Genomic DNA, 26,369 nt, shown 5'->3' with positions numbered 1-26,369 from the left:
CGCACAACAGCCACATCTGTGTTACAGAACAAGCCATGGGAGGTGGACAAGCTGGGAGACTCCAAAGCTCAGGCTCCCAGAGCGCAGGCTGGAAGATTCAGGTAGGTGCCCATCTGCAGTAGGACAGAAAGCCGAGTGATCAAGGCCTGGAGCCTGCCAGATTTAAAAACACAGTGTGTGTTCTTGGGAGATGGCAGAAGCCTGGCAGCACATTTTAGGAATCTTGATCCCCACATAAGAATAGAGAACAGACAGCCATAAAAAACCCAAGGACAGGAGCACCTGGGTGGCTCAGTTGGTTAAGCGTCCACTCTTGATTTTGGCTAAGGTCACCATCTCGTGGTTCGTGACATTGAGCCTGGAGTCCGGCTGTGTGCTGACAGCCAGAGCCTGACTGGAATTCTCCCCCTCCCTCTTTCTCTGCCCCTCTCCCGTTAGCGCACGTGCACACTTTCACTTTAAAAAAAAAAAAATAATAATAAACATTAAAAAAATCTAAGGACATAATTTACAACAAAACTAGAAGATAAAGTAACCCCCAAAACTCCCACATACAAGTGGCTCAGAACACACACCCCACAAGACCAACATGACATCAGCATCTGTGATGAAAGCAGAGACCGGCAACAGGGAACCTAACAAGCCTGGGAACACTGACCCCTAAAGAACTAACCAAGTTCACTAGAAAGGGCAGTGCACCAATCTGAGGGAAGCGGCCAAAATTGGGGAGGGTCTGTCCACTGCAACAAAGGAGGGCCTGTAAACCTGACTGGACAGGACAAGCCCAGCCCCTGTGACCTGATCACCTAGCACTACCTTCCAGGATAAGCCTATATTCAAAATTAACCAAGACAGGGAAAAAAAAGGGAACCAGTGTAATATTATGATTTATAGTAAGTACTTATTTGGTCTTCCTCCCCTTTCTGGAACAGGTGTTAAAACCCTAGTAATTTCTTAAGCTATAAAAGCTACAAAGACTTTTTTTATGTTAATAAGGTGACTTTTGGGAAGCACCTAAGACTGGGTGTGGTTGCCAGTGGATCCAACTATGTGGTTAGAGTCTCACCCCATTGACCTCCAGGGGCGGGAAGGGAACTGGAGGTTGAATCAATCACCAGTGGTCAATGATTTTATCAATCACACCTATGTCATGAAGCCTCCATAAAAACCACGAAGGTGGGGTTCAGAGAGCTTCCAAGCGGGTGAACACGTGAGTATTTGCGGGGAGTGACGCTCCTACAGTGAACATGGAAATTCTGCACCCCTTTCATCATAACCTGCCCTATACATCTCTTCTATCTGGCTCTTCCTGAGTTGTATCATTTTATAATAAACCAGTGATCTAGTAAGTAAAACCTTTCTCTGAGTTCTTTGAGCCACTCTAGTAAATTACTTGAAATAAAAGAGGGGTTCTCTGTAACCTCTTAGTAACCTCTTATTGATCTCCAGTTGGTCACTAGCACTGGTGACAATCTGGACATGCGACTGGCATCTGAACTGGGAAGGGGCAGGAGGCAGTCTTACAGGACTGAGCCCTTCACCTATGGGATCTAATAGCATCTCACGTGAATAACATCAGAATGGAGTTGAATTGCAGGACACCCAACTGGTACTAGAAAGAATTGCTTAATGGTGGGCGAAAGTCCCTCCACATTGTAACTGGTGCCCCATCATAGCTGGGGATCCAAAGTGAAATTGACATCACTGAGAATCAATACCAAGGACAGAGGAGGTTCAGATACAAGTGCAGAGGGGAACTGGGCCAGGTGGTCATTGAAAGCAAGCTACTATATTTTTACCACTACATGATAGCAAAAAAAGAGAGAGCTCTGGGATGTTAGAAAATCTATCCAGTACCATGTCTTGTCTCCCTCTGAAAGATCACAAAAACATCTCATAAAAATGAGCAGCATAATAGTACCAAGAGCAAATCCAATGAAGTCAGCAGGAGAAAAAAGAAAATGAGATGTAGAATACCATCCATCCTTATCGATAATGAAAGCCCACCAACCAGAAAGTTGTGCCCAGAAGACAGATCAAAACTGTTATCTACTCTTTCAAAACAAGGGAAAACACATTTTAAAAAATTGTATGAGACAAGAAACGACATAAACCAGAATTGGGAAAACTCAGGAAGGAAAGATCAGAACTCAAGAAAGAACTGAAAATAAAAGAAAAAAAAATCCCAGAAATAAAGATGGAGGAGGACGACCAAGATGGCAGAGTAGGAGGATTCTGGGCCTGTCAACTCCAATGGACACAACAAGGCTACAATCACATACAGAGCAACTCTGAGAATGACATGAACATTACCAGAATTGCCAGCCATTCTACAGCTACAGATATAAGGGAAAAACCACAATGGGAAGGGAGGGAGTAGCAGGGATCTGGTCTGGTTGGGACCCACACCGACACAGCAACCCACAGGCAGGAGGGATATCACATCCTTCCCGAGGAGCAAGAAGTTCAAGACCCACATCAGGCACCCCCTCCCTGGGGATCTGCACTGGGGAGACAAGTCCCCATAATGTCTTGCTTTGCAAATCAGGAGGGCTTAACTCTCGGAGAGCTAGCGGGCTACGGGAAACCAAGACTCAGTCCTTCAAAGAACCATACACGAACTCATTCGCTCCAAGATCCAGCACAGGAGCAGCAGTGTGAAAAGTACCTGAGCCAGGTGTGAAGATTTATGCCTAATTTTAAGGGGTATGCTGGAGAAACAGGGATCTATAGGAATTTTCTCTAGGAATGAAAGTACTGGGGGGTACCATTTTTCTTACCCTCCTTCTGCCTAGCCAGCCCAGCACTGGTGGGTGCCATTTCTGATACTATCCATCCACCTTGCTAGCACAACTTACTCTGCCTTGGCATTTCCCAACAGACCAGTCCCACTAACCCACCAGGTAGCCCTTCAAAATGGTTCCCAACCTGCTACACCCAGCAAGTGGCCTCAGCCTGAACCACTGCCCCACCCAAAGTGGTTGCCACTCAGGGTGGGGATCCCAACCATGCCGACCAGGGGCCTCACCACCAGCCACACTGGGAGCAAACCCCTAAACAGCATGCCCATGGCAGTCATAGTCCAGACGTAACAGGGGGATACACAAAACCCACACAGAGGATATCCTAGGAAAGCGTGGGTCTGGTAACCAAGGGGACTGCACTTCTGTACCCAACATGTCATCTTCTACATAAAGCCACTTCTTCAAACAGGGAGCCATAAGTGACTGACACACTACAGAGAAACAGAGTCAGGCAAAATGAGGAGACAGAAGAATAGGTTCCAAGTGAAAGAATAAGACAAAATCTTGGAAGAAGAACTATACACAAGGAAGATAAACCATCTACCTCATAAAGAGTTCAAAATGATGGTCATAAAGAAAACCATCAAACTCAGGAGAAAAATGGATAAACACTGAGAATTTTAAGGGAAAGCAATGAAATACAAAAAAAGAACCATTCAGAGCTGAAGAATACAATCATGGAAGTGAAAAATACAACAGCAGAATAGAGGATGCAAAAGCACACATCAGTGACCTAGAAGGCAGGGTAGTAGAAATCACCCACACTGAAGAGCAAGAAGAAAAAACAAAAAATTAAAGAGAATAAAGAGACCTCTGTGCAACATCATGCACATAACATTGCATTATAAGGATCCCAGAAGCAGACCGAGGGAAAGGGGAAGAAAACTTATCTGAAGAAATAATTGCTGAAAATTCCCCTAGCCTAGGAAAGCAAACAGACATCCAGGTCCAGAGATCACAGACAGTCCCAAACAAGATGAACCCAAAGAGATTCAGATCAAGAAACTAATTAAAATGTCATGAATAAAGATAAACAGAAAATATTAAGAGAGCTTCAAGAGAGAAGCAAAAAGTTACTTACAAGGGAAACCCTATTAGGCCATGGGCTGATTTTCCAGCAGAAAATTTGCAGGCCAGAAGGAAGTACCATGATATAGTCAAAGTGCTGAAACGAAAAAACCTAAATATTCTACCTGACCAGGTTATCATTCAGAATTCAAGGAGAGAGAAAGAGCTTCCCAGAAAAACAGAATTTAAAGGAGTTCGACATCACTAAACCAGTCTTACAAAAAACGTTAAAGGGAAAAAGAAAAGGCCATAACAAGAATTAAGAAAATTATGAAAGAAAAAAACCTCACTGGTAAAAGCAAATGTATAATAATGGCAGTGGATCAACCACTTATAAAGCTTATGGTAAAAGACAGAAGTTGTAAAATCAGCTGTATCTACAATAATTGCTTAAGAGTCCACAAAAATTTTAAATGTAAAATATGGTATCAAAAAGAAAATCGGGGGGGGGGGCGTTTAAAAATGTAGTGCTTTTAGAATGTGTTCCAACTTACACAACCATCAACTTAAAATACTTGGGGTGTATACATAGGATGTTATATACAGACCTCATAGTGACCACAAACCAAAACCTTTACCAGGTACACAAACAGAAAAGAATCCAAACTGTTAACACTAAGGAAAGTATCAAATCTCAAGGGAAGAGAGCAAAAGAAGGAAAGAAACAATCAGAAAACAATGAAACAAAATGGCAATAAGTTCGTACCTATCAGAAATTAACTGTAAATAGACTAAATGCTCCAGTCAAAAGACAAGGTGACTGAACGGATTTAAAGAAAAAAAAGACCCATTGATATATGCTGCCTACAAAAGGCTCATTTAAGACCTAAAGATACACACAGACTGAAAAGAATAGAAAAAAATATTCCATGCAAACGGAAATGCAAGGAAAAGCATGGGCAGCAATACTTAGGCAAAAAAGACTTTAAAACAAAGTCTGCAGCAAGACACAAAGAAGGGCATCACATATGGGGCGCCTGGGTGGCGCAGTCGGTTAAGCGTCCGACTTCAGCCAGGTCACGATCTCGCGGTCTGTGAGTTCGAGCCCCGCGTCAGGCTCTGGGCTGATGGCTCAGAGCCTGGAGCCTGTTTCCGATTCTGTGGCTCCCTCTCTCTCTGCCCCTCCCCCGTTCATGCTCTGTCTCTCTCTGTCCCAAAAATAAATAAACGTTGAAAAAAAAATTTTTTTTAATAAAAAAAGAAAAAAAAAGAAGGGCATCACATAATGAGAAAGGGATGAATCCAACAAAAGAATAGGACAATTGTAAATATCTAGGCACCTAACATAGCAGCACCTAAACATATAGAGCAAATAACTGACAGACATAAAGGGAGAAACTGACAGTAATAATCATAGTGGACTTTAACACTCCACTTACATCAATGGATAGATCACCCAGGCAGAAAATCCATAAGGACACAGTGGCCTTAAACAACATTAGATCAGATGGACCTACCAGACACGTATAGAATAATCCATCGAATAACAGCGGAACACACACTCTTTTCAAGTGCAAATGGCACATTCTCCAGGACAAATCACATGTTAACCCACAAAATGAGTCTTAGTAAATTTAAGAAGACTAAAATTGTATCAAGCATCTTTTCAAAACACAACAGTGTAAAGCTAGAAATCAATTACAAAAAAAGAACTGGAAAAAGCAAACATATGAAGGATAAACATGCTACTAAACAAACAATGGGTCACAAATATCTCAAAGAGGAATCCAAAAATGGAAATGGAAACATGGCAAAAATCTATGGAACATAGCAAAGGAGTTCTAAGAGCGAAGTTTACAGGTGCCCATAGTACCTTATATACAGACGCATCTCAAGAAACAAGAAAAATCTCAAATAAACAATCTAACCTTACATCTACAGGAACTAGAAAAACAACAAACAAAGCTCAAAGTTAGTAGAAGGAAGAAAATAATAAAGATCAGAGTACAAATACAGGAAACAGGGACCAAAGAAATAGAAAATATCAGTAAAACTAAGAACTGGTTTTTGAAAAGATAAACAAAAGTGATAAGGCCTCTGGCCAGAATCATCAAGAAAAAAAAAGAGAGGGCCCAAATAAATAAAATCAGAAGTCAAAGAGAAAGTTACAACAATATCACAGAAATAAAATATCATTACAAAAGACTACTATGAATAGATATATGTCAACAAATTTGTCAGCCTAGAAGAAATGGATAAATACACAAGCTTCAAAAATACACAAGAAATACACAAGCTTCAAAGACTGAATTAGAAAGACATAGAAGGGGCGTCTGGGTGGCTCAGTCAGTTGAGTGTCTGACTTCGCCTCAGGTCATGATCTCGGCAGCCTATGAGTTCAAGCCCCATGTCCGGTTCTGTGCTGACAGCTCAGAGCCTGGAACCTGCTTCAGATTCTGTGTCTCCCTCTCTCTCTGCCCCTCCCCCTGCCCATGCTCTGTCTCTCTCTCTCTCTCTCTCTCTGTCAAAAATAAATAAAACATTAAAAAAAAAAAAGTTAAAAAAAAAAAAAAGAGATAGGAAATCTGAACAGACCAAGAGCTAGTTATAAAACTGTACTGGTCATCAAAAAACTCCCCAAAACCAAAGTCCAGGATCAAACAACTTCACAGGTAAATTTTATCAAACATTGAAAAAAGAGTTAATACCTATCCTTCTCAAACTATTCCAAAAAGCCAAAGAGAAGAAATGCTTGTAAATTCATTTTACAGAGCCAGTATTACCCTAACCAAACCAGACAAAGACATTACAGCAAAAGAAAATCACGAGCTGATAACCCTGATGAACACAGATCCAAAATCCTCAACAAAATGTTACCAAACCAAATTCAAAACACAGTAAATGGATCATACACCAACGTCAAATGACATTTAGTCTAGGGATGCAAGGATGGTTCAGTATTTGCAAATTAATTGAGATTAATTAATTTGAGACTCAAAGGCACAGAAGAACAAATCAACATGGGGCACCTGGGTGGCTCAGTCAGTAAAGCATCCAACTCTTGATTTCAGCTCAGGTTATGATCTCATGGTTTGTGGCAACCAGCCCCACATCCGGTGAGTGCAGGGCCTGCTTAAAATTCTCTCTCTCCCCCTCTCTTTCTGCCCCTCCCCAGCTCACGCTTTCTCTCACTCTTAAAATAAATAAACATTAAAAAAAAAAAAAATCAACACAAAAGAATGCCTTACAAGAAATAGGAAGTAAAGGGGAGATTTCTAAAAAAGGAAGAAATAGGGGCACCTGGGTGGCGCAGTCGGTTAAGCGTCCGACTTCAGCCAGGTCACGATCTCGCGGTCCGTGAGTTCGAGCCCCGCGTCAGGCTCTGGGCTGATGGCTCAGAGCCTGGAGCCTGTTTGCGATTCTGTGTCTCCCTCTCTCTCTGCCCCTCCCCCGTTCATGCTCTGTCTCTCTCTGTCCCAAAAATAAATAAACGTTGAAAAAAAAATTTTTTTTTAAAAAAATAAAAAGGAAGAAATAAAGAGATAAATAAGATTTGGGAGAAAATAATATATATGAAAGGCAGACAAGATTAACAAACACAAAAAAATGCCTAAAGAAGAAAACATAAAGGGAACAGATATATACCTATATAAAATAACGTGGAAAAAAAATTCCCTGAAATAAGAAGATTTCATCTTCCATAGTGCAAATATAAAGAGCATACCACATACCTGGGAAATAATCTACAAAGTCCCTTACCAAGACATAAATAAAATTACTGGACTTAAAGGAAAAGTAAGAAATCTGCTCAGCATCTCAAATAAGGAACTATGGTTTATATAGGAAATGAGGATATCAGGTTTTGGGGCAGCAGTGGCTTATGCTAGAAAGAAATGATACACATTTGATATTCCAGGTAAGACACTGTGAGTCTTTATATCCAATAAAACTGACCTTTAAGTAAAGAGGGTACAAATACTTCTCTATCATGAACACGCAAAAAACAAAAACAAAAACAAAAACAAAAACAAAACCCACAAAAAAACAAAAAACAAAAAAACCAACCCTGGAAAATACTCATTTTAGGGTCCTTCCTATGAAATTTATCAGGGCATGAGGCTCAAGCAATTAACATAGCAAGAGAGACTGACCTGAGGACTGGTGTAAATATATACAGGTAAAAACTATATAAGTATCTGTAGAACAAAGAGTAGATGATAGTTAAACAGGGAGACAGTAAACAGGGAGACAGTATAATAATGGATATGTGCACTAGAAGTTTAGATATGACTCATGTATTAAAAAACAGGGAGACGCGCTGTAAGAATTATAATAAAGCTGTACCTGGTTTCTAGGCCAGCACATCAAGAACCTGGAAATCGTTATTCTCATCATCACAAGAAAAATGCTGACTAAACATAATATAAACAACTCGTCTTCAATCCATAAGAGAAATGAGGTCACAGAGCAAACGACCACACGGAAAACCGCAGAGCCAGGTGATCGAGAATCACAGCTTCCCAGCAGCAGAAACAGCCAGTACTGCCGGCAACTGGTAGCAACACTTCCAGGGTGGCTAATTTCTGGAGACTGAGTCATCAAATCACTTGAGAGAGAAAAACTCCTAGGGCCCCACTGGGGCCCCACTGCAGGAGCCCACCGGGTTCTCGGACTGAAAAATCACTGAGAAACATCCCCCGTTGCTTCTAGCAAGGAAGGGGTAAATAAAAACCTTGAAGGGATACAGCATTCTGTTTTTCTTAAAAAAGGAGAAATGATGTACCACACCCTAACCAACACGGGAGACAGAAATACCCGAATCCAGTCTCCTCTCACCCTCCTATCTCACCTAAGGCAAGAAAAATGCTGAAAAGCAGTTTGGAAGGTAAGGGCCCAGGAACTCCCTCTCCACACCTCACCAACAAGGCTCCCATACAGTGACAAGGTTATAGCTGAAAAACTACAATGATCAGACACTACTAAGGAGGAGTCTCTAGGGAAACTCAAAGACAACAGGAAAGACAAAAACAAGGATACTGGAGGAAATTCTAGCCTATGAATCCTGTGGCCATAGCAAACAAACCTTACACTAAAAGCCTTTTTACATCAGTTTTGTTTTCTTAAGACATCATGTCTGGCTTTCATCAAAATTACAAGGCATACTAAAAGGCAAAAAAAAAAAAAAAAGTCTAAAGAGACAAGGCAAGCAATAGAATCAGATTCAGATATGACAGAGACTTCAGAATTACCAGCACGGGAATGAATATAAAATAATTCTCATTGATATGTGAAGTGCAAAATTAGCCAGCATGCAAAAACACAAGAACACATGATGTAGGCAGAAGGGGACTCTAAGAAAGAATCAAAACGAAATGTTAGAAATCAAAACAACGTAACAGGTATGAAAAAGGTCTTTGATGAGTACATCCGTAGACTTGACAGTCATGTGAGCTTGAAAATACGTCAACATAAACTTGACAAACTGAGAAAAAAAGAATGAAAATAATGGAACAGAATATCCAAAAACTAGGTGACAATTCCAAAAGGTGTAATATACATATAATGAGAATACGAGGGGGGGGGAGGGGAAGGGGGACCGCAGGGGTGGTGGTGATAAGGAACATGAAATATCTGAGGTACTAACGGCTGAGAACTTTCCAAAATTAATGATGGACACTAAACCACCAAACCAACATATCCTCTGTAGGTACTTACCCAAAGTTAAGGAGAGGATAATTACCTACAAGGATAATTACCAAAATAACTACACCTAGGCAGACAGTATTCTGCCAAAGACAAAGAGTAAACATTCATAGAACACATGAAAGAGAGAAAAGAAGACAAAACACTACCTGACAGGAACAATAAAAACTGCCTTGGCCTTTTCTTTAGAAACCACGCAACAAAGGAGAGAACAGAGTGAAATACTGAAGCGTTGAACAAGCAAGCCCACCAACCTCCAAGTCTACATCCAGCAAAATTATCCTGGACTTTCTCGCACTAAGAAAAATCGAGAGATTTGTCTTGAAAAAAACAAAAAAAGTATTGAAGTTCTTCAGAGAAAGTGATAAAGGTCAGAAACTCAAAACTACGTAAAGAAAGGAAGAGCATTAGAAACGTTATATAAAGTTATTATTAAATGGTCACACAGATAACAGTTTATAATTACAGCAACCAACGTATTCATTGATTATTGCTTATGGATACATACAATGAATGACAGCAATGTACTAAGTGACAAGAAATGGGAATGAGGATACTATTCACTAATTCAAAAAGATCTATGTGCTCCTATGTTTATTGCACCATTATTTACAACAGTCAAAATAAGGAAGCAGTCTCAGTGTCCATCAATAGACAAATGCATAAGGAAGACATGGTCTACATACACATACACACCCACATACTCACACGAAATATTACACAGCCCTAAAAAAGGAGTGTGTTATGTCATTTAAGACAACATAAACAGACTAAAAGGGTATTATGCTCAGTGAAATAAGTCAGACTAGGAAAGACAAATGTTATATGATTCCATTCATAACTGGAATCTAAAAAAATAATCAATAAATGAATAAACAAAAGGCAGTATCAGACCTATACATACAGAGAACTGATGGTTGCCAGAGAGTAAGGGGGTGGGCAGCGTGGGCAAAATGGTGAAGGGGAGAGGGAGATACATACCAATTAAAAGACAGAGACTGTCAAATAAAAAACAAAATCAATTATATGTTGTCTGAGATAAATAAACCACTTTAAATATGAAGCCACTGATGGTCTAAAAGTAACAGAGCAAGATATACCATACTAACACTTAAAAACAGAAAGGAAAAGCCAGAGTAGGCATATTAATTCCAGATGGACTTCAGAGGAAAGAATAGTATCAAGGATAAAGAGGGGATTACAGAATGATAAGGGGGTCACTGATCCAAGAAGACATAACAATCTTCATCGTGCATGTAAATAACACAGCATCAAAATAACGTAACGTAAAAGCTAATAGACCTGCAAGGAGAAACAGGCAAATCAACTATGGAAGTTGGAAATTCAACACCCCTCTATCAGTAATTGAAGGCCCAATAGGCAGAAAAGAACTAAGCAGCATCGATCAAGCGTACCTAACTGACATTTGTAGAATACTTCCTCAGCAGAATACATCAACAGGAGAATATACATTCTTCTCAGGCTCACATGGAACATTTACCAAGACAGACCACATTCCGGATATCTAACACACCTGAACAAACTTAAAATAACAGAAATCACACAAAGTACGCTCTCGGACCACAATGAAACTGAACTAGAAAATAGTAATTCAAAAAATACCCAGCAAATCCCAATATGTGGAGATTAACAACGTACTTCTACATAATACATGGGTCAAAGAAGAAATCTCAAGAGAAACTTAGAATATTTTGAACTAAGTGAAAATGAACTATGGCTTAGTAAAATGTGTGGAATCCAGCAAAAGCAGTGCTTACTGGGAAGTTTATAGCATTGATGCCTATATCAGAAAAGAATGATCATCTCAAACGAGTAATCTAAGCTTCCATTTTAGGAAACCAGAAAAAGGAGAACAAAATTAAATCCAAAGCAAACAGAAGAAAAGAGACAATAAATACCAGAGCAGGAATCAAGAAACTGCAAACAGGAAACCGGTAGTGAAAATCCCTGGGACCAAAAGTTGGTACTTTGAAAGATCAGTAAAATTGATAAACCTTCAGGCAAGTTAGCTAGGAAGAAAAAAAGAGACCCAAATTTTGGAGGCAACCAGAAATAAAAGGAAGGTCATCACTACTGATCATATTAATGTTAAAAAGGATAATAAAGGATCATGAAGAACCCTACATCCATAGATGCAATGTAATCCCGATCAAAAATCACGGCAAGTTTATTCTGTGGATGTCAATAAATTAACTTTATAAATGGTGTCAATAAATTAAACTTTATATGAAAAAGCCAAAGACCCAGAATGGCCGATAAAATACTGGAGAAGAAAAGCAAACTCAAACTCACAAAACTGATACTACCCAACTTCAAAATTTACTATAAAGCCACTGTAATAAAGACAGCATGGTACTAATAAAAGAACAAACAGATCAATGGTCAGAACAGAGCCCAGAAACAGACGGGTACAAATACAGTCAAGTGATCTTTGACAAAGGAGAAAGGCAATTCCGTGGAAAAAAAGGTAATTTGCCAACAAGGGGTGCTCAAACAACTAGACATTCACATTCAAAGAAAAAAAGAATCTAGACACAGAACTTAACGCCTTTTACAAAAATGAACTCAAGATGTATCACAGACCTAAGTGTAAAATGCAAAACCTTAGAATAAAGAAAGGAAAAAATCAAATCAAGGTGGCCCTAGATTTGGAAATGACTTTTTATTCATAACACTAAACACTATCCAAAAGCAAAATGGTGGTGAGACTTCATTAAAATTTAAAACTTCTCCTTGGTGAAAGAAAATGGTAAGAAAATGAATAGAAAAGCCACAGACTGTGACAAAATTTATGCAAAGTACGTATGTGGTATAGGATTGCTATCTAATGCACACCGATTTTAAAACTCAACAATAAGAAAACCACCCACCTAAAAAGTGGACCAAGAAACACCCCTCATCAAAGAAGATACACAAATGGCAAATTAGCATGTGAAAATACTGTCCACACCTCATGTGATTAAGGAACCGGAAATTAAAACAAGATACCACTATACACTACTACAATGGTTAAAATCCGGAACACTGACATCACCACATTCAGGCAAAAACAGAACTTTAATACATCATTTGTGGGAACACAAAATGGTACAGCCACTTCTAAAGGCATTTTGTCGGTTTCTTATTAAACTAAATATACTTAATCACCCATGAATGTTTACAGCAGCTTTATTCATAATTGCCCAAATTTTGGAAGCAACCTAGATGCCTTTCTGTAGGTGAATGGATAAGTAAACTGTGGTACATCCAGACAATGGAGCATTATTCAATAATAAAAAGGTATGTGAAAAAACAAGTGAATAAAAAAGCAAAAAGCAGGTCAGACCTATAAACACAGAATAAACTGATGGCTGCCATGGGGAAGGGAAGGGAAGAGGGAGATAAAGGCTTCCAGTTATAGAATAAGGCATGAGTATAAAAGGTACAGCACAGGGAATATAGTCAGTGATCCTGTGATATAGTGGTGTAACCTGACAGATGAGAAGTATACTTGTAGGGAGCACAGCGTAAGGTATACCGACATTGAATCACTATGTTGTACACCTGAAACTAATGGAACATTGTGTGTCAACTATACTGAAAAAATTTCTAAGTAAAAAAAAAGATAGGCGCTCTCAAGGCAAGAAAAGACACAGAAGAATCTTAAACGCACAACGCTAAGTTAAAGGCGGCTTTCTGTAAAGATTACATACTACATAATTTCAACTATATGACATTCTGGGAAAAACAAAACTACGGAGACGTAAAATTTCAGTGGTTGCCTGGGGTTCGCAGGGAGGTAAGGAAAGAGAGAGGGAAAAATAAGTAGAGCAGAGGGGATATTTAGGGCAGCGAAAGTCTCCTGCACGACACTACGCATTGGTTAAAACCCACAGAGCGTTACAACACAGAGTAAACAGTAAACTGTGGACTACAGTTAACTTATGGACACTGGTCTGTCAATTTTAATAAATTACCACGCTTATGCCAGATGCCAATGACAGGGGAAATGGTGGGGGTTTTAATAATAGAAGAAACTGCTTTAAAAAATAAAGTCCAGTTTAAAAAGAAAAAAAAAAAAAGGAAGGGGGAGAGAACGGGGAAAGCATGCACACAAAACAACTGTTTTCAGCACTATCAGTGGGAACCCTGGTATTGACCAAGTAAGTGACATATTCCAATTCTACCACTGTTTGTAGCCCCGGGAATCAGGATGCTCAGTGTAGAAGGAAACAGACGTGGAGCGTGAAGAATAACAGCCTTACGGTCCTACATTCGAATTGGAATTCATCAGTATCTTCTCCTTCAAAACATACTCTTCTTAGCCATGTCCATTAAAAAAGCCTAAAAACCGGGGCACCCGGGTGGCGCAGTCGGTTAAGCGTCCGACTTCAGCCAGGTCACGATCTCGCGGTCTGTGAGTTCGAGCCCCGCGTCGGGCTCTGGACTGATGGCTCAGAGCCTGGAGCCTGTTTCCGATTCTGTGTCTCCCTCTCTCTCTGCCCCTCCCCCGTTCATGCTCTGTCTCTCTCTGTCCCCAAAATAAATAAACGTTGAAAAAAAAAAAAAAAAGCCTAAAAACCACCAATGACCCAGCAGAAAGAAGTACGCGTGGAGCCCAGATCGGGCCTAAAATACTTCCCACTAAGACATACAAGCAAAACCAGGGTTTCTCAGAGGACTGGCCGATTCTAGGTCTGGGGCAGGAAGTGACAGACACATCGGGGACGGCTTGGTACCTCATGTGGCAAGGAGGTTGGCGGAGACGGTCTTGCAAATAGAAAGGCCATGTCAAATGGATGGGAGAGCAAAGTAGAAGAGGCTCCCACGGGGCAAAAATGAACAACAGGTGTTTGAACGAGGACAATGGCTGCACAGCTATGGTGCACAAGCAGGCAAACACACTCTTTTAGGAAGCAAAAATTCTGATACCTGCTTCTACACTCAGAGCTTCTCATGTAATTGGCCGGGGGTGTGGCCTAAGCATCAGAAACTTTAAAGGTCCCCTAGGGTTTAATTCGCAGCCAAGTTTGCGAGCTAATAGCATAGAAGGTATTGGTCAACAGACAAGGTCCTTCTCAGAGACAGGCTTGAGGTGTGGTGTGAACAAGCCTTCTGGGAAGACGGCCCGGCTGGGCCGGGCCGGGCCGGGCCAGCACGGTCTGTGAGATCTCATTATGCATTAACAATGCTCACCCTTTGCCCATCACAGAAGTTTCCAGTATCTTCCCTATTCGAGGAAATCTTGCCTTCCATTTTTACAAGTATGTAAGAGCACATTCCAGACCCAACAATTCCACTCCTGGGTCCACAACCCTCAGAAATGACCATGTGTGTGTTCATCCAAAGGCATGGGCTCATAGGTTTACAGCAGCACTATTCATAACTACCCTCATCTGGAAATGATCCAAATGCCCATCAACAGCAGAGTGGAGGAATAAATAGGGGCAGAACTCACACAGCGGATCCAAACCCAACTTTACGGCATGAATGACTGTCACATGATGCTAAGCAAGAGAATCAGACACTCAAGAGTGTGCACATATAATCCTCTTTTTAATTTTTTTTTTCTTGAGAGAGTATGCACAGGGGAGGGGCAGAGAGAGAGAGAAAAATCCCCAGCAGGCTCCACGCCCTGCACGAAACCCAACTCAGGGCTCAATATCACAAGCCTGAGATCCATGACCTGAGCCCAAATCGAGAGTCAGACACTTAAAACCGACTGAGCCACCTAAACACTCATATAACCGTCTTTTATTTAACGATGTGCAAAAACAGACAAAACTATGCCTTCAGGGTCAGGACGGTGTTTATCCTTGAGGGGACAGTGACTGGGAGAAGAAAGGCTTCCGGGCTCTCGATCGTGTTGTTTCTCGGTTTAAGAATGTGTCAGGCTGTACAGTGACACGTGCACTTATCCAAATGGTTGCTTCAAGAGTTTTTTGGAAGTGGATATTTTTTTAGAGCGTGTGTAAGCGAGGAAGAAGTTTCCTGCTTCCTCGGCCCGATCGGCCTGAGCACGGGCAGGTCGGCATCCCCCAATGCGCTCCTACATCAACACCGAACTGTTAGCCCACAGATGGCAGTACCCTGGCGTCTACGACAGAACCGGACTGCTAGTGGTCGCTCACTGTGCACCTGCTGAATTAGCCGCTCTGTCCTTGTATGTGCATGCGCCCGTCGAAAACGTTAGTGACAGGAGGCAAGACAGCATCAGCTGAGAACGCAGCTTCTGAAGTCTGACGGCCTGGGTTCAAATCCTGGCTCTCTTTCTCATTAGCTGTGTGACTGGAAGTTAACTTAAGTTCTCTAAATCTGCTTCCTCAGCTATAAAGTGGATGAGGATGAAGACAACAATCATAATGAAACTGTGGGTTTAAAAGAACTCATCCATAAGGAGAGCTCAGTACAATACTGGTGCCTGGTAGGCAATGTGTGTTTGAACATTTGTGTGTGTGTGTATTACTATACTATGTATATACGGCATAGTATTTTAATTACGTGATCATTTTTCATCCTTTTAATAAAAAAATTAAAAGGTACAAATATTTAATAGGTTAAACAGGTACCTTCCTCACGACCTAAAGGCTTAAGTATTTATAGCTCCGAGAAACCAATTTACACCTGAACATTTGCAAAACCATTAGTATACTGAGGCTGCAAAGCACGTCAGCAGTCTCTGGTCTGAGAGGCCAAGATCCCTTCCCAATAACCTGGTGTGATGTAGGCCTTTCAGCCTTTCAATGGGCTCAGTACGGCCTAAAAACTGCAAACTATTCTGAGTCCAGAGAAATTACTAACATATATGCAGAGAAATATATTAAATGAAAAGGTGCTTTATAAAGTACAGGTACATTATAACTAAAGTTACCATTTCATGTAATTCAGGTTTCTTGTAAGAAGCAATATTTCCCCAACACAGTCTCTCCAGCACCATACTTCGTCGTTTTAAACTAACGTTCTGTTGGAAGACGGGAGAAATGAATCCATATACGACAGAAAAAGATCTCGCATTTGGTCACTAAATTCAGTTAAGATTTGTAAGTGTTTCAGAAAACCATAGAAGGGGAGGGTGACACTGACCAGATCAAAGAGTAAGTTGCTTCTGGTGGTTTCTTCGACCATTAACGTTCTGCAACAGCATGATAAAACTAAGTTTCCAAGCCGACGGGCTGGCCGAATGCACATTACTTGCCCAGTACGGTGTTTTTAAGGAATTCTGAAACTGACGGCCTTGAGGTCAGGTCTGTGGCCCCAGTCGGCCCTGGAAATCGTCACTCCTTAACATCTGAGCCAGGCTCTCACTGTACTTCAGGGGTGCAAAAACGTGCCACAGTGTTACAGAAGCATCCGACACACTGCAGCGTGTACCCCACCACCGGGACCTTATAGACCCTACATAACCTTCCGACTCGCCATCTGTAAGATGCTGACAATTACCATGTGCACCACAGGGTGATAGAATGCAAGTGTAACAACCACTCACCCCGACATAAACACGTGTAGATCATTCAGAACCTCTGGTGTAGACGTTATGGGCTGAATTGTGGCCCCTCAAAATTCATATGCTGAAGCCCTAACCCCCGGTGTCTCAGAATGGGGCTGTATCTGGAGACAAGACCTTTAACGAGGTGATGAAGTCGACACAGGGCTGTTAGGGTGAGCTGTCATCCAAGCTGAGTGGTGTCCTCCTGAGAAGAGGAAAGTGGACACGCACAGAAACACCACACACGTGTGCGTACAGAGGAGAGACCGTGTGAGGACACAGTGAGGGAGCCGCCATCTTTAAACCAAGCAGAGAGGACTCAGGAGAAACCAACCCTACTGACACTTTGAGCCTGGACTTTCGGCCTCCACAACTGCGAGGCGTAAATGCCTGTTCCGTAACCCCCTAGGCTGCGGGGTTTTGTATGGAAGCCCTGGCAGACGAATAAAGCAGGGAATGTTATACTATCATCTGTCTTCCTGGTTTAACCAACACCTCCAATCCAAAGTACTCTTTTACATCAGTAAGCATCACACATGGGTGAAATCCGCCCAAAGGGGGCCCTGCAGATTCCATTTCTCTTGTGTTTCACTGAAAGAAATGCACTGACTGGTCAGCACCTCTCCATTCAGAAGCCCCTGGGTCTCCAATAGGGTTCAGGCCTGCAAGATAATTATGAAACATGACAATATTAAAGATACTGGGAATCAGAACATAACAAAGGTGAGGTTGCTTTGACTGTGAAGTTCATGGAAGTACCATAAAGGGGGCTATCTCTACCCAAAGGAGGCGGCATGAGGAGAAAGGAAGCAACCGCCTAGGTAGCACTGGATGACAGAGCGGGAGGAGGTGTAGAATGTCCTGAGGAAAACAGAGGCTCAACAGTGACCTCTGCCGGCCAGACACTTGATCTACGTGGGGCAGGAAGTCCCATGAGAAGCCCTGAGGAAAACACAGTCTCAACAGTGACCCCTGCGGGCCAGGCATTTCATCTACATGGACTGTTCCATGTAGCCACATCTTTATGCTGAAATTGCTTTAAAGAATAAAAAATAAACCAGGGTGCCCAAACGTGCTATTCAAAGCAAAGGTAATGTAAAGAAATCATCTCTAGCTTTTGCTTGGCAAAACTGTAACTACAGGAGTGGATCTCCTATAACCAGATAAAATTTCTTTGAACCAGGTTCCTGTAAATTTATGGAAAGAGGAGGTGTGATGCGGCTCTCAATTAGTAACCATATAGATTTTAGCACTGATTAGCACAATTAAGAGCTGGCTGTAATGGCAAAGCGGTGGGTGTTAACAGTTTCTGATGCTAAAAATCCAACTACTGCAGATTGATTATATAGTTCACAGTTTCCTTAACATGGCAAATATTAATTTATCAATGGACAGTTTAAAGTTTCAGTAGGTAGGAAACTCCCAGAGACTTGGCTTGGATAGCACCCATCCTGAAAAAATGCTAGGAAGTTCAACATACAGTTATTGGGGGATTTGTGGTACTTCACTTAGTCGAAAATGGCCACCATTTTTCAATGCCTGTCATTCTCCATAGACACAAGCACATCACCACCAACATCCTGTGAAATGCCCTGCTGCCTCCCCAACTACCTCCCACGTTGACCAAGGCTCTGAATTTGCCGTGTGAGGCCACGGTTCTTCCTCCTGACCTTGTCACACCAGACATGCCCATCTAACTTCCTGGCAATTCTCAATCGGGTGGGGAATGAGGCACTGGGTGCCCAGACACCATGCAGCAGAGAGGTAAGCAGGCAAAGGTCACTGGAGAAGCACCATTGCCGAGAATTCTAAAAGCTAAACAGACACTGCTTTGCATTTTTTTTTACACAGCCATGGATAAAACAGATTTTCAGATATTAGAAATAGTGAAGATGAAGACGAATACGTGCCATGCTACTGAACTAAAGTGTATGGCCCCAAAATTCATATATTGAAACCTAATCCCAACTGTGATGGTATCAGGAGGTGGGGACTTTGGGAGGTGATGAGGTGAAAAGGGTGGAGCCCTCAGGAATGGGATTAGCGTCCTTGTAAGACACCTGAGAGAGGCTCATTCTCCAGTCACCATGTGGAGGTTCTATGAACCAGGAAGTGAATCCTGGAAGCGAATCCTCCAGGAATAATGAATCCGCCCGCGCCCTGACCTTGGACTTCTAGCCTCCAGAACTATAAGAAATAAATTTCTGTTGCCTGTAAGCCGCCCAGTCTAAGGCACTGTCACGACAGCCAAACGGACTCAGACATGATGCACCAGATGCCCTACTAGGTACTTTACAGATAATGACTCACAGCGAGTCTCTGAAGTAGCTACTTTACTTTCATCATCCCCACTTTATAGATAAGAAACCTGAGGCGCGGAGAAATGACGTGACTTGCCCAAGATTACACAGCTGCTTCCAAAAAATAAGAGGCCAAGGCTGACCAAAGCCGCAACGTCAATTGACTCATTATTAAATGTTCAGTCACACCAAAGGCATCATATTTTTTCTTCCTTTATTTCCTATCTGGATGAGACATTTTCCGTTTTTACACTGTCCTAAAATCAGAACTAGAACACTGAGCAGTTTATAGCACGTTCCTGATGGTTGTAACCAGGCTTCCCTCTGGAGAGTCAGGGAGGGGGCCGTGTAGGGGAGTCCTGGGTCGTGTTCCCTCCCCTGCGCTGTGCTTTCTACCCTAGCCTGCAGAGGCACAGCTCTTAGCAGAGAGCAATCCTTCTGGGGGAGCTTTCTGCAAGCACTGTGCCAGGTACAGAGGCAAGAGAGGCGCGTACACCAGGCCCAGAGGGCCATGTAAACCAGGCTGGATGGGATGGTGGGTTAAAAACAGCACCGGGGCGGGGAAGTGGATGGATCAATCATACCGTCTGTCAGCAAGCACTGACAGGGGTACAGGAGGCTGGCTGGGGAGTAGAGGGGAAAGGGCTTCCCAGGCCAGGATACCACAGGGTTAAAAACACAATGGTGGGCGTATCTGTGCAAGTTAGAAAAATAAAAAAGGAAAGGTCTTACTAAGAACTACAGCTAACGTGACATGTCCTCCAGCTCCTTTATCTTTCCTATAAGACAGCCTATATTGATAAGAAAGTACTAAGGGGGTGACCACGTCCAGGTTTAACAGAGCTTGTGAAACAGCCCTTCCAGAAAACCCATGATTATGTTTGTTGATTATTTTGCATGGTCCTTTAGAAAGACTGCCTCGGGGCGCCTGGGTGGCTCAGCGGGTTAAGCATCGACTTTGGCTCAGGTCATGATCTCAAGGTTCGTGAGTTCGAGCCCCGTGCCGGGCTCTGTGCTGTCAGCCTAGAGCCCGGAGCCTGATTCTGATTCTGTGTCTCCCTCTCTCTCTGCCCTTCCTCTGCTCTCACTCTGTCTCTCTCTCAAAAATAAACAAAACATGGGGCGCCTGGGTGGCTCAGTCAGTTAAGTGTCCGACTTCAGCTCAGGTCACGATCTCACGGTCCGTGAGTTCGAGCCCCACGTCGGGCTCTGGGCTGATGGCTCAGAGCCTGGAGCCTGCTTCTGATTCTGTGTCTCCCTCTCTCTCTGCCCCTCCCCCATTCATGCTCTGTCTCTCTCGGTCTCAAAAAATAAATAAACGTTAAAAAAAAATAAAAATAAAAAAATAAAAAAAAATTAAAAAAAAAAAAAAAAAAAACAACTGCCTTAAAGGTGAGTTTTTTTTTTTAAAATTTATCTTAAAGATATTTTAGCCTAACCTGAAAAAAAAAAAAAACCACAAAAAAACTGATAAAGGTTTGACATCCAGAGGGCAATACACTTGAAGAGATAAAAAAAAAAAAGTCACAAAAGACTTAAATAAAAGAAATGAAAAAAGTCTCCCTGGCTACTAATGGGATTCTCTGCTTCCACAGAAGCTGATTACAGGGCCCTTCAAAAGCGGCTTTATCATCCAGGTGAGGACAGCTGCACACCGCACAGGTCTGCAGCGGAATCTCTTCAATAAAGAGAACAAAATTGCTACCATTACTCTTGGAAGCTTTAAGGAGAATGTGTGTGCAGATTTCATGCCACATAGGAAAAAAAAAAATAAGAAGGAAAATAAAATGAGGGAGTAATTTCAAAGAAAGAGCAACACGAATCTTTAGGAATCCTAGGCCAAAGTGCCAGATGCTTCGGGATCTGTAAAGTTACCACAGAAAACGTCAACATCTGACACAAATGCCTGACCCAGCCTGACGAGCCCGCTCTCCTTGGTCCAGACTGTCGACTGCGACGGAACTGGTTACGTCTGAGGCTTATGGGCTCTATCTGGATATTCCTATTAAAGTCAACATTCACTATATGCTCACGCAGTACCAGGCGCGGTGCTGAGCACTTGACATGCATCAGTGCCCTCGTGGCTAATCCGGTCCTACCAGGTGGGCACTTACATTTCCATGTGATGATGAGGACTCAGAGAGGTTAAGTAGGTTCTCGCAAGTTCCACAGTGTGAAGATCTGAACCCAACCTATGCAACTCCAGGGCCCCACTGGTAAGCACTGTATTCTCCCACTTGAAGGCGGGGGGCAGGGGGCGGGGGGCCGCTGGCTCCACCCAGAATCTGGCTGGATGGAAAACAGTAGCATCTGTCTGATGTCTGTCTCTGGCCCATGAAGACTTCCCCATCAAAGCTTTTGGGACCTGAACGCCTGAAAATATTTTTTAAAGACAATTTACCGTCTCAGAGAAAGTAAAGTGCTGCATTTATAAGACACGATTCTCCCACGCAGAAAGACAGACAGTTCACGCATTTCAAGGAAGTACAAAACCTCCATTCTTAGTTTCAACACTTATTTCTTATCTTTTGAGAAACTAAACAAAGTAAAGGATAATGAAGGGAAAACTTGAGACACAACGACCATTCCCTACCCATGCAAATGAATCGTTCCCCGTGGTGAATCTTCATACTAAGACAGAAAACCTCATGGTTACAGTTAAAATTTTACCAGTAAAGAAATAGGGGAATTCTTATGCTACAGTTTAAGTAACCAGGTCAAACACTTTAATATCTAGATTGTTACAATATACACAGTAAGCATTACGCGTACTACCAATAAATGAGCCCCAGTCAAGAAATGGGCTTCTGGAGGCATCCTGGAACCTTCCCGACTCCAGGAGTCCAGAAGTCAGGCAGTTACAGCAGAGAGGGGCCACTCTGTGGGTCTCCACACACCCCAGAAGCTGGAGGAGGTCGAAATCTCCGAATTTACTCCCCCAACTCCCCGAGACGCAGCCTTGCTCTTCCTTAAGCTACTTCCCTGGGAGAATAAGGATCTTGCTCTGCACCACCTGATATTACACCGGAAACAGCTTTCTCAGGAAGCAAGTGGCTATCTTTTCTTCTTCAGTAAAAGCCAAGGCTTCAAAGAGATAATGCGAGTGAACCGAAATAGCTATGCCACTCTCCCTACTTATAAATATTACATCAAGAAACGTCTTCAAAGCCGAGGGCTAGAAAGCTCCTCGGCCATGATGGGGAGCAGAAAGCCACGGGGCCACAACTACAGCAGAGAGAGGCCTCCCGCTCACGCTCCCCATCCTCGGTTACGGCAGAGCCTCCGGCGGTCACCATGACCTAAGCAGAGCCGGGAAGGGGCAGCACAGGCACACATCCAGATCTGCAACTGCCAATTCAGTCCCAGGGACAGTGGCTCTGTTGCTGCCCCCAAGATGCCATCACCACTTGAGAGAGGCCAACACATCTCAAGAGGCTGAGATGCTAATTAGCACAAAAGCTAAAGCTGGAGGGCAGGCATCTTAGGGTCACCAAATACAAACACTCTAGGACTTCTCACCCCGCTTCCTTCTGCAGAGATAGTTCAAGAGCACCAACGCCCATCTGTCCTGGGCACAAACCACACGTTCACAGTAAAGGTGACTCTGCTCTCTCCATGCCTAACCAGGAATCCATCATCTTTTAGGTCTGGATATCTCCCCTCCTTCTCCAAAGTCACGTCCTGGTCTGGGTCTCATCAACTCTCGGGCCTGATCCGTCAGGCTTTCCGTGATCCATCCAACTTTTCTGAGCACCCACTGTGTCCCCGGCACTATAGAGCAGACAAGTATGAGTACCGCACGACAGCGTTGCCCCCACTCTCCAATGTGGGCGAGAGACATCTCCATGAAGAACACATCACAGTCCCGTGTAACAAGAGTCACGAAGCAAGGCATATCCAACTTCACAGAGAAAGGGCGGTGTTTGCTCGACACAGAGAGGGCTTCACAGAGGCTATGACGACTAAGCTAACTCTTGACAGATAAGTAAAAAGATGTGGGGGGGAAAGGAGAAGAAGAAAACAATACTTCGAAAGCACAAAGACCTGAAAGAGTGTGCCCTGGTTCGGGACGGGCAATCTGTTCAGTGTGGCTGGGAAAATGCATGGAAAGGACAGGCACTAAGGTAGGTTTCAGTCAGATTCAGAATGGCTCTGCCTGTCACGCCAAAGAACCTGGAGCATTACTGTTGGTAATGAACAACCAGGAGAAGTGTTGAAGGGAGAAGGTCCAACCTTAAGCCACGTTCTGCCTGAAGAAGAGTTTTATTTCACCTATAAATTATTTTTCAGGGCGCCCGGGTGGCTCAGTCGGATGAGCATCTGACTTCGGCTCAGGTCATAATCTCGCAGCTCATGAGTTCGAGCCCCACGTCGGGCTCTGGGCTAACCGCTCGGAGCCTGCAGCCTGGAGCCTGCTTCAGATTCTGTGTCTCCCTGTCTGTACCTCCCCCGCTCATGCTCTCTCTCTCTCTCTCTCAAAAATAAATAATAAACATTAAAAAAATTATAAGGAAATTATTTTTCAAATTTTGGAATTGGTTGTCAACGTCTAAAACTTAGGAAATTTCATATAAAAATCTGGATTCTTGGCTTCTTAAAAAACAACTCTGGCAACACTAAAGCCACATCCCCAGGTGGTGACAATTGTTTGGATGTGAGTAGCAGGTGTAGCAGCCACCCCCTTCAGATGAGATACCTCTTATGAAGTCCATGACCACCTTCACCTGGCCCCAATGGACATGCGACTTTGCAATCTCTGGAGAGCTACACAGTAAGGTATGTTGCAGAAAAGCAACACTTGAAAACAAAAGTGGGTAAACAGGCTCAGCAAAACTGGAAGAGGGAAAGTTAGGGAGACATCACAGTAGTACAAGAAGGCGGTAACAAAAGCCTCAACTAAGTAGAATAAAGAGCCAAAAAAGGGTAGAGAGTCAAGAAACGTTTAACATACTCCAGGCATAAGACTAGTGATCACATAACTTTTCTGTGGCAATTGTTCAAGGATCAGAGACTGTATTAGGAGAAAGGAAGCATGATTCAAAAATTATTTTCTTTTTTTAATGTTTATTTATTTTATTTTTTTAAGTTTATTTATTTTTCACAGAGAGAGAGAGAGAGAGAGAGAGAGAGTGAGAGCGTGAGCTAGGAAGGGGCAGAGAGAGAGGGAGACACAGAATCAGAGGCAGGCTCCAGGCTCCAAGCTGTCTGTCAGCACAGCCGGACGAAGGGCTCGAACTCACAAAGGGTGAGATCACGACCTGAGCTGATGTCGGCCGCTTCACTGACCCGAGCCACCCAGGCGCCCCAATGTTTATTTTTTTAAGAGAGAGAGAGAGCTTGCGAGCCTGCCCGCAAACAGGGGAGGGGCAGAGAGAGGGAGAGAGAAATCCCAAGCAGCAAACTCAAGAACGGTAAGATCATGACCTGGACAGAAACCAAGAGTGGGTCTGACGCTTAACTGACTGAGCCACCTAGGCGCCCCCAAAATGATTTTCAATTGAAAATAAAGTGGGTATTAAGTACACTGTGTGGGAAATCCACCCAAATGCAAACGATCAGCATTGATAACAATGAGGTACAGCTACACCTATCTGTGTGATTCTTTCCCTGGACTCTCAGGTTCATCTTCCAATCGGAACGGAGCGTAATTCTGATTGCAAACTTTCTGGGCTAAGCTCTCCACAAGCGAGGTTGACAAGCAGGGAGCGGGATGTAAATCTTTACAACCTCTCATACCACGGCCGGCAGCTGCTTGGAAATTTTGTAAACCCTCCAGCGGCTCCAAGGGGAAGACCCTGCCCGAGAACTTACACAAGCCGTTGACATCCAGCATGTTGGAGATGCCCCGGTCACTCATGTCCACTTCCGGCTGGTTCTTCTCCCGGCTCTCCTCCACCAACTTTTTCAGAGACTTGGACATGTTCTGTAGCAATGACAACAACAAGCACGTGGGCGACGGTCAGGGCGGTGCAGGGAGAGAAAGGGGAGACGCCCCGGGCTGGCACTGTCCAATTTTCCCCCAGGCTTGGATGGTGGGCAACGGCCGGCAGGGTCCGGGTGCAGGGAGGGGGCGGGGCGAAGCAAGAGCGTGGGAAGCGTCCAGTACTACTCCGGTGGCGCGGGGAGAGGCGAACCCAAGTACAAACCACACACACTCACCGCGGAAGGCAGCACCTAACAGGTGGGGCGAGAGAACCACAGGTTTCCGCAGGGCGCACTTGAGTGGCAAGAGATGCACTCGTTCGGAGCAAAACGCGGACCGGAACGGGGAACACGCCCTGTCCCGGAGCTCGGCGCAAGCGCACACCCTGCGGCTCGCCGCTCCACGCCCCGCCCGCGCCTGACCCTTTCCAAATTAGGAAAACAGTTTACTAGACGTGGCTCTAGGGTGAGGCTCCGCCCACAAAGGAATGTGCACCCGGGGGCTGACCAATCACGTCCGTCATTTGGCCTGGAGACTCCGCCCCACCCCGAGGTTCGTTCGTCCCCGGGAATGCCTCTGGGTTTGCAATCCGCGCGGACCCGCCTGGGAGCCTGCGCAGTAGGGTTGGCGCAGGCTCGGTTCGTGGGCCGAAGCACTGAGTGCTTTGGGCGGAAGCGGGAAGGTTTGGGGGGGGAATGCGGGGTGGGGGTGTTGTAGCTGGGCTTGGGAGGTGGAGAAGCGAGAAGTTGCCTCTCTTTGTACTTCTTCTATAATTGAGGTTCCATTTATCAGCAGTCGTTGCCTCCCGCTGTATCAGGAGCTCAAACGCAAGAACTGTACGGGGTCTGTATTCCCAGCACCCAGCTCGGAGTCCCGGACCCCTGTGTCACATGAGGGGGAATACACACAGATAAATGACTTCTGTTTTCTTATTACTACACTCAAAATTATGACATATTTTAGTTTGCTTTCTATTGAATGATGAGTTTTTAAATGCAATTTTCATTGTTGGCTTTTTGTTTTGTGTGTGTGTGTGTGTGTGTGTGTGTGTGTGTGTGTGTGTTTACTGGAGTTTCTAACTGCTTTTCTTTTTCTTCCTGTAAACTTCTTTATCGTATCTCCCGTTGATTTAAATCCACTCAATT

The 26,369-nt window shown here is 43.5% G+C and overlaps 1 protein-coding gene across 3 annotated transcripts in view; it reads right to left on the bottom strand.

Moving 5' to 3' along the window:
- The window catches only part of RSU1 (Ras suppressor protein 1), a 203,149-nt gene extending 177,544 nt beyond the window's left edge, over window positions 1-25,605 (bottom strand). For 2 of the 3 annotated variants that reach the window (XM_040451317.1, XM_040451316.1), the window contains exons 1-2: window positions 25,461-25,605; window positions 25,113-25,224 (exon numbers count right to left, since the gene is read on the bottom strand). In XM_040451317.1, coding sequence (XP_040307251.1) covers window positions 25,113-25,221 — 109 coding nt within the window. In that variant the 5' untranslated portion in view covers window positions 25,222-25,224; window positions 25,461-25,605. The remainder of the gene's footprint in view (window positions 1-25,112; window positions 25,225-25,460) is intronic. The other variant, XM_040451315.1, reaches the window with a different exon arrangement.
- Between the last annotated feature and the right edge of the window lie 764 nt (window positions 25,606-26,369).

The sequence above is a fragment of the Herpailurus yagouaroundi genome, unplaced genomic scaffold (genome assembly GCF_014898765.1).
Source record: "Herpailurus yagouaroundi ecotype Mexico unplaced genomic scaffold, PumYag 203, whole genome shotgun sequence".
NCBI classification, from domain to species: domain Eukaryota; kingdom Metazoa; phylum Chordata; class Mammalia; order Carnivora; family Felidae; genus Herpailurus; species Herpailurus yagouaroundi.
The sequence above is the reverse complement of the archived record's forward strand: the minus strand, read 5'-3'. Positions and strand labels throughout refer to the sequence as shown.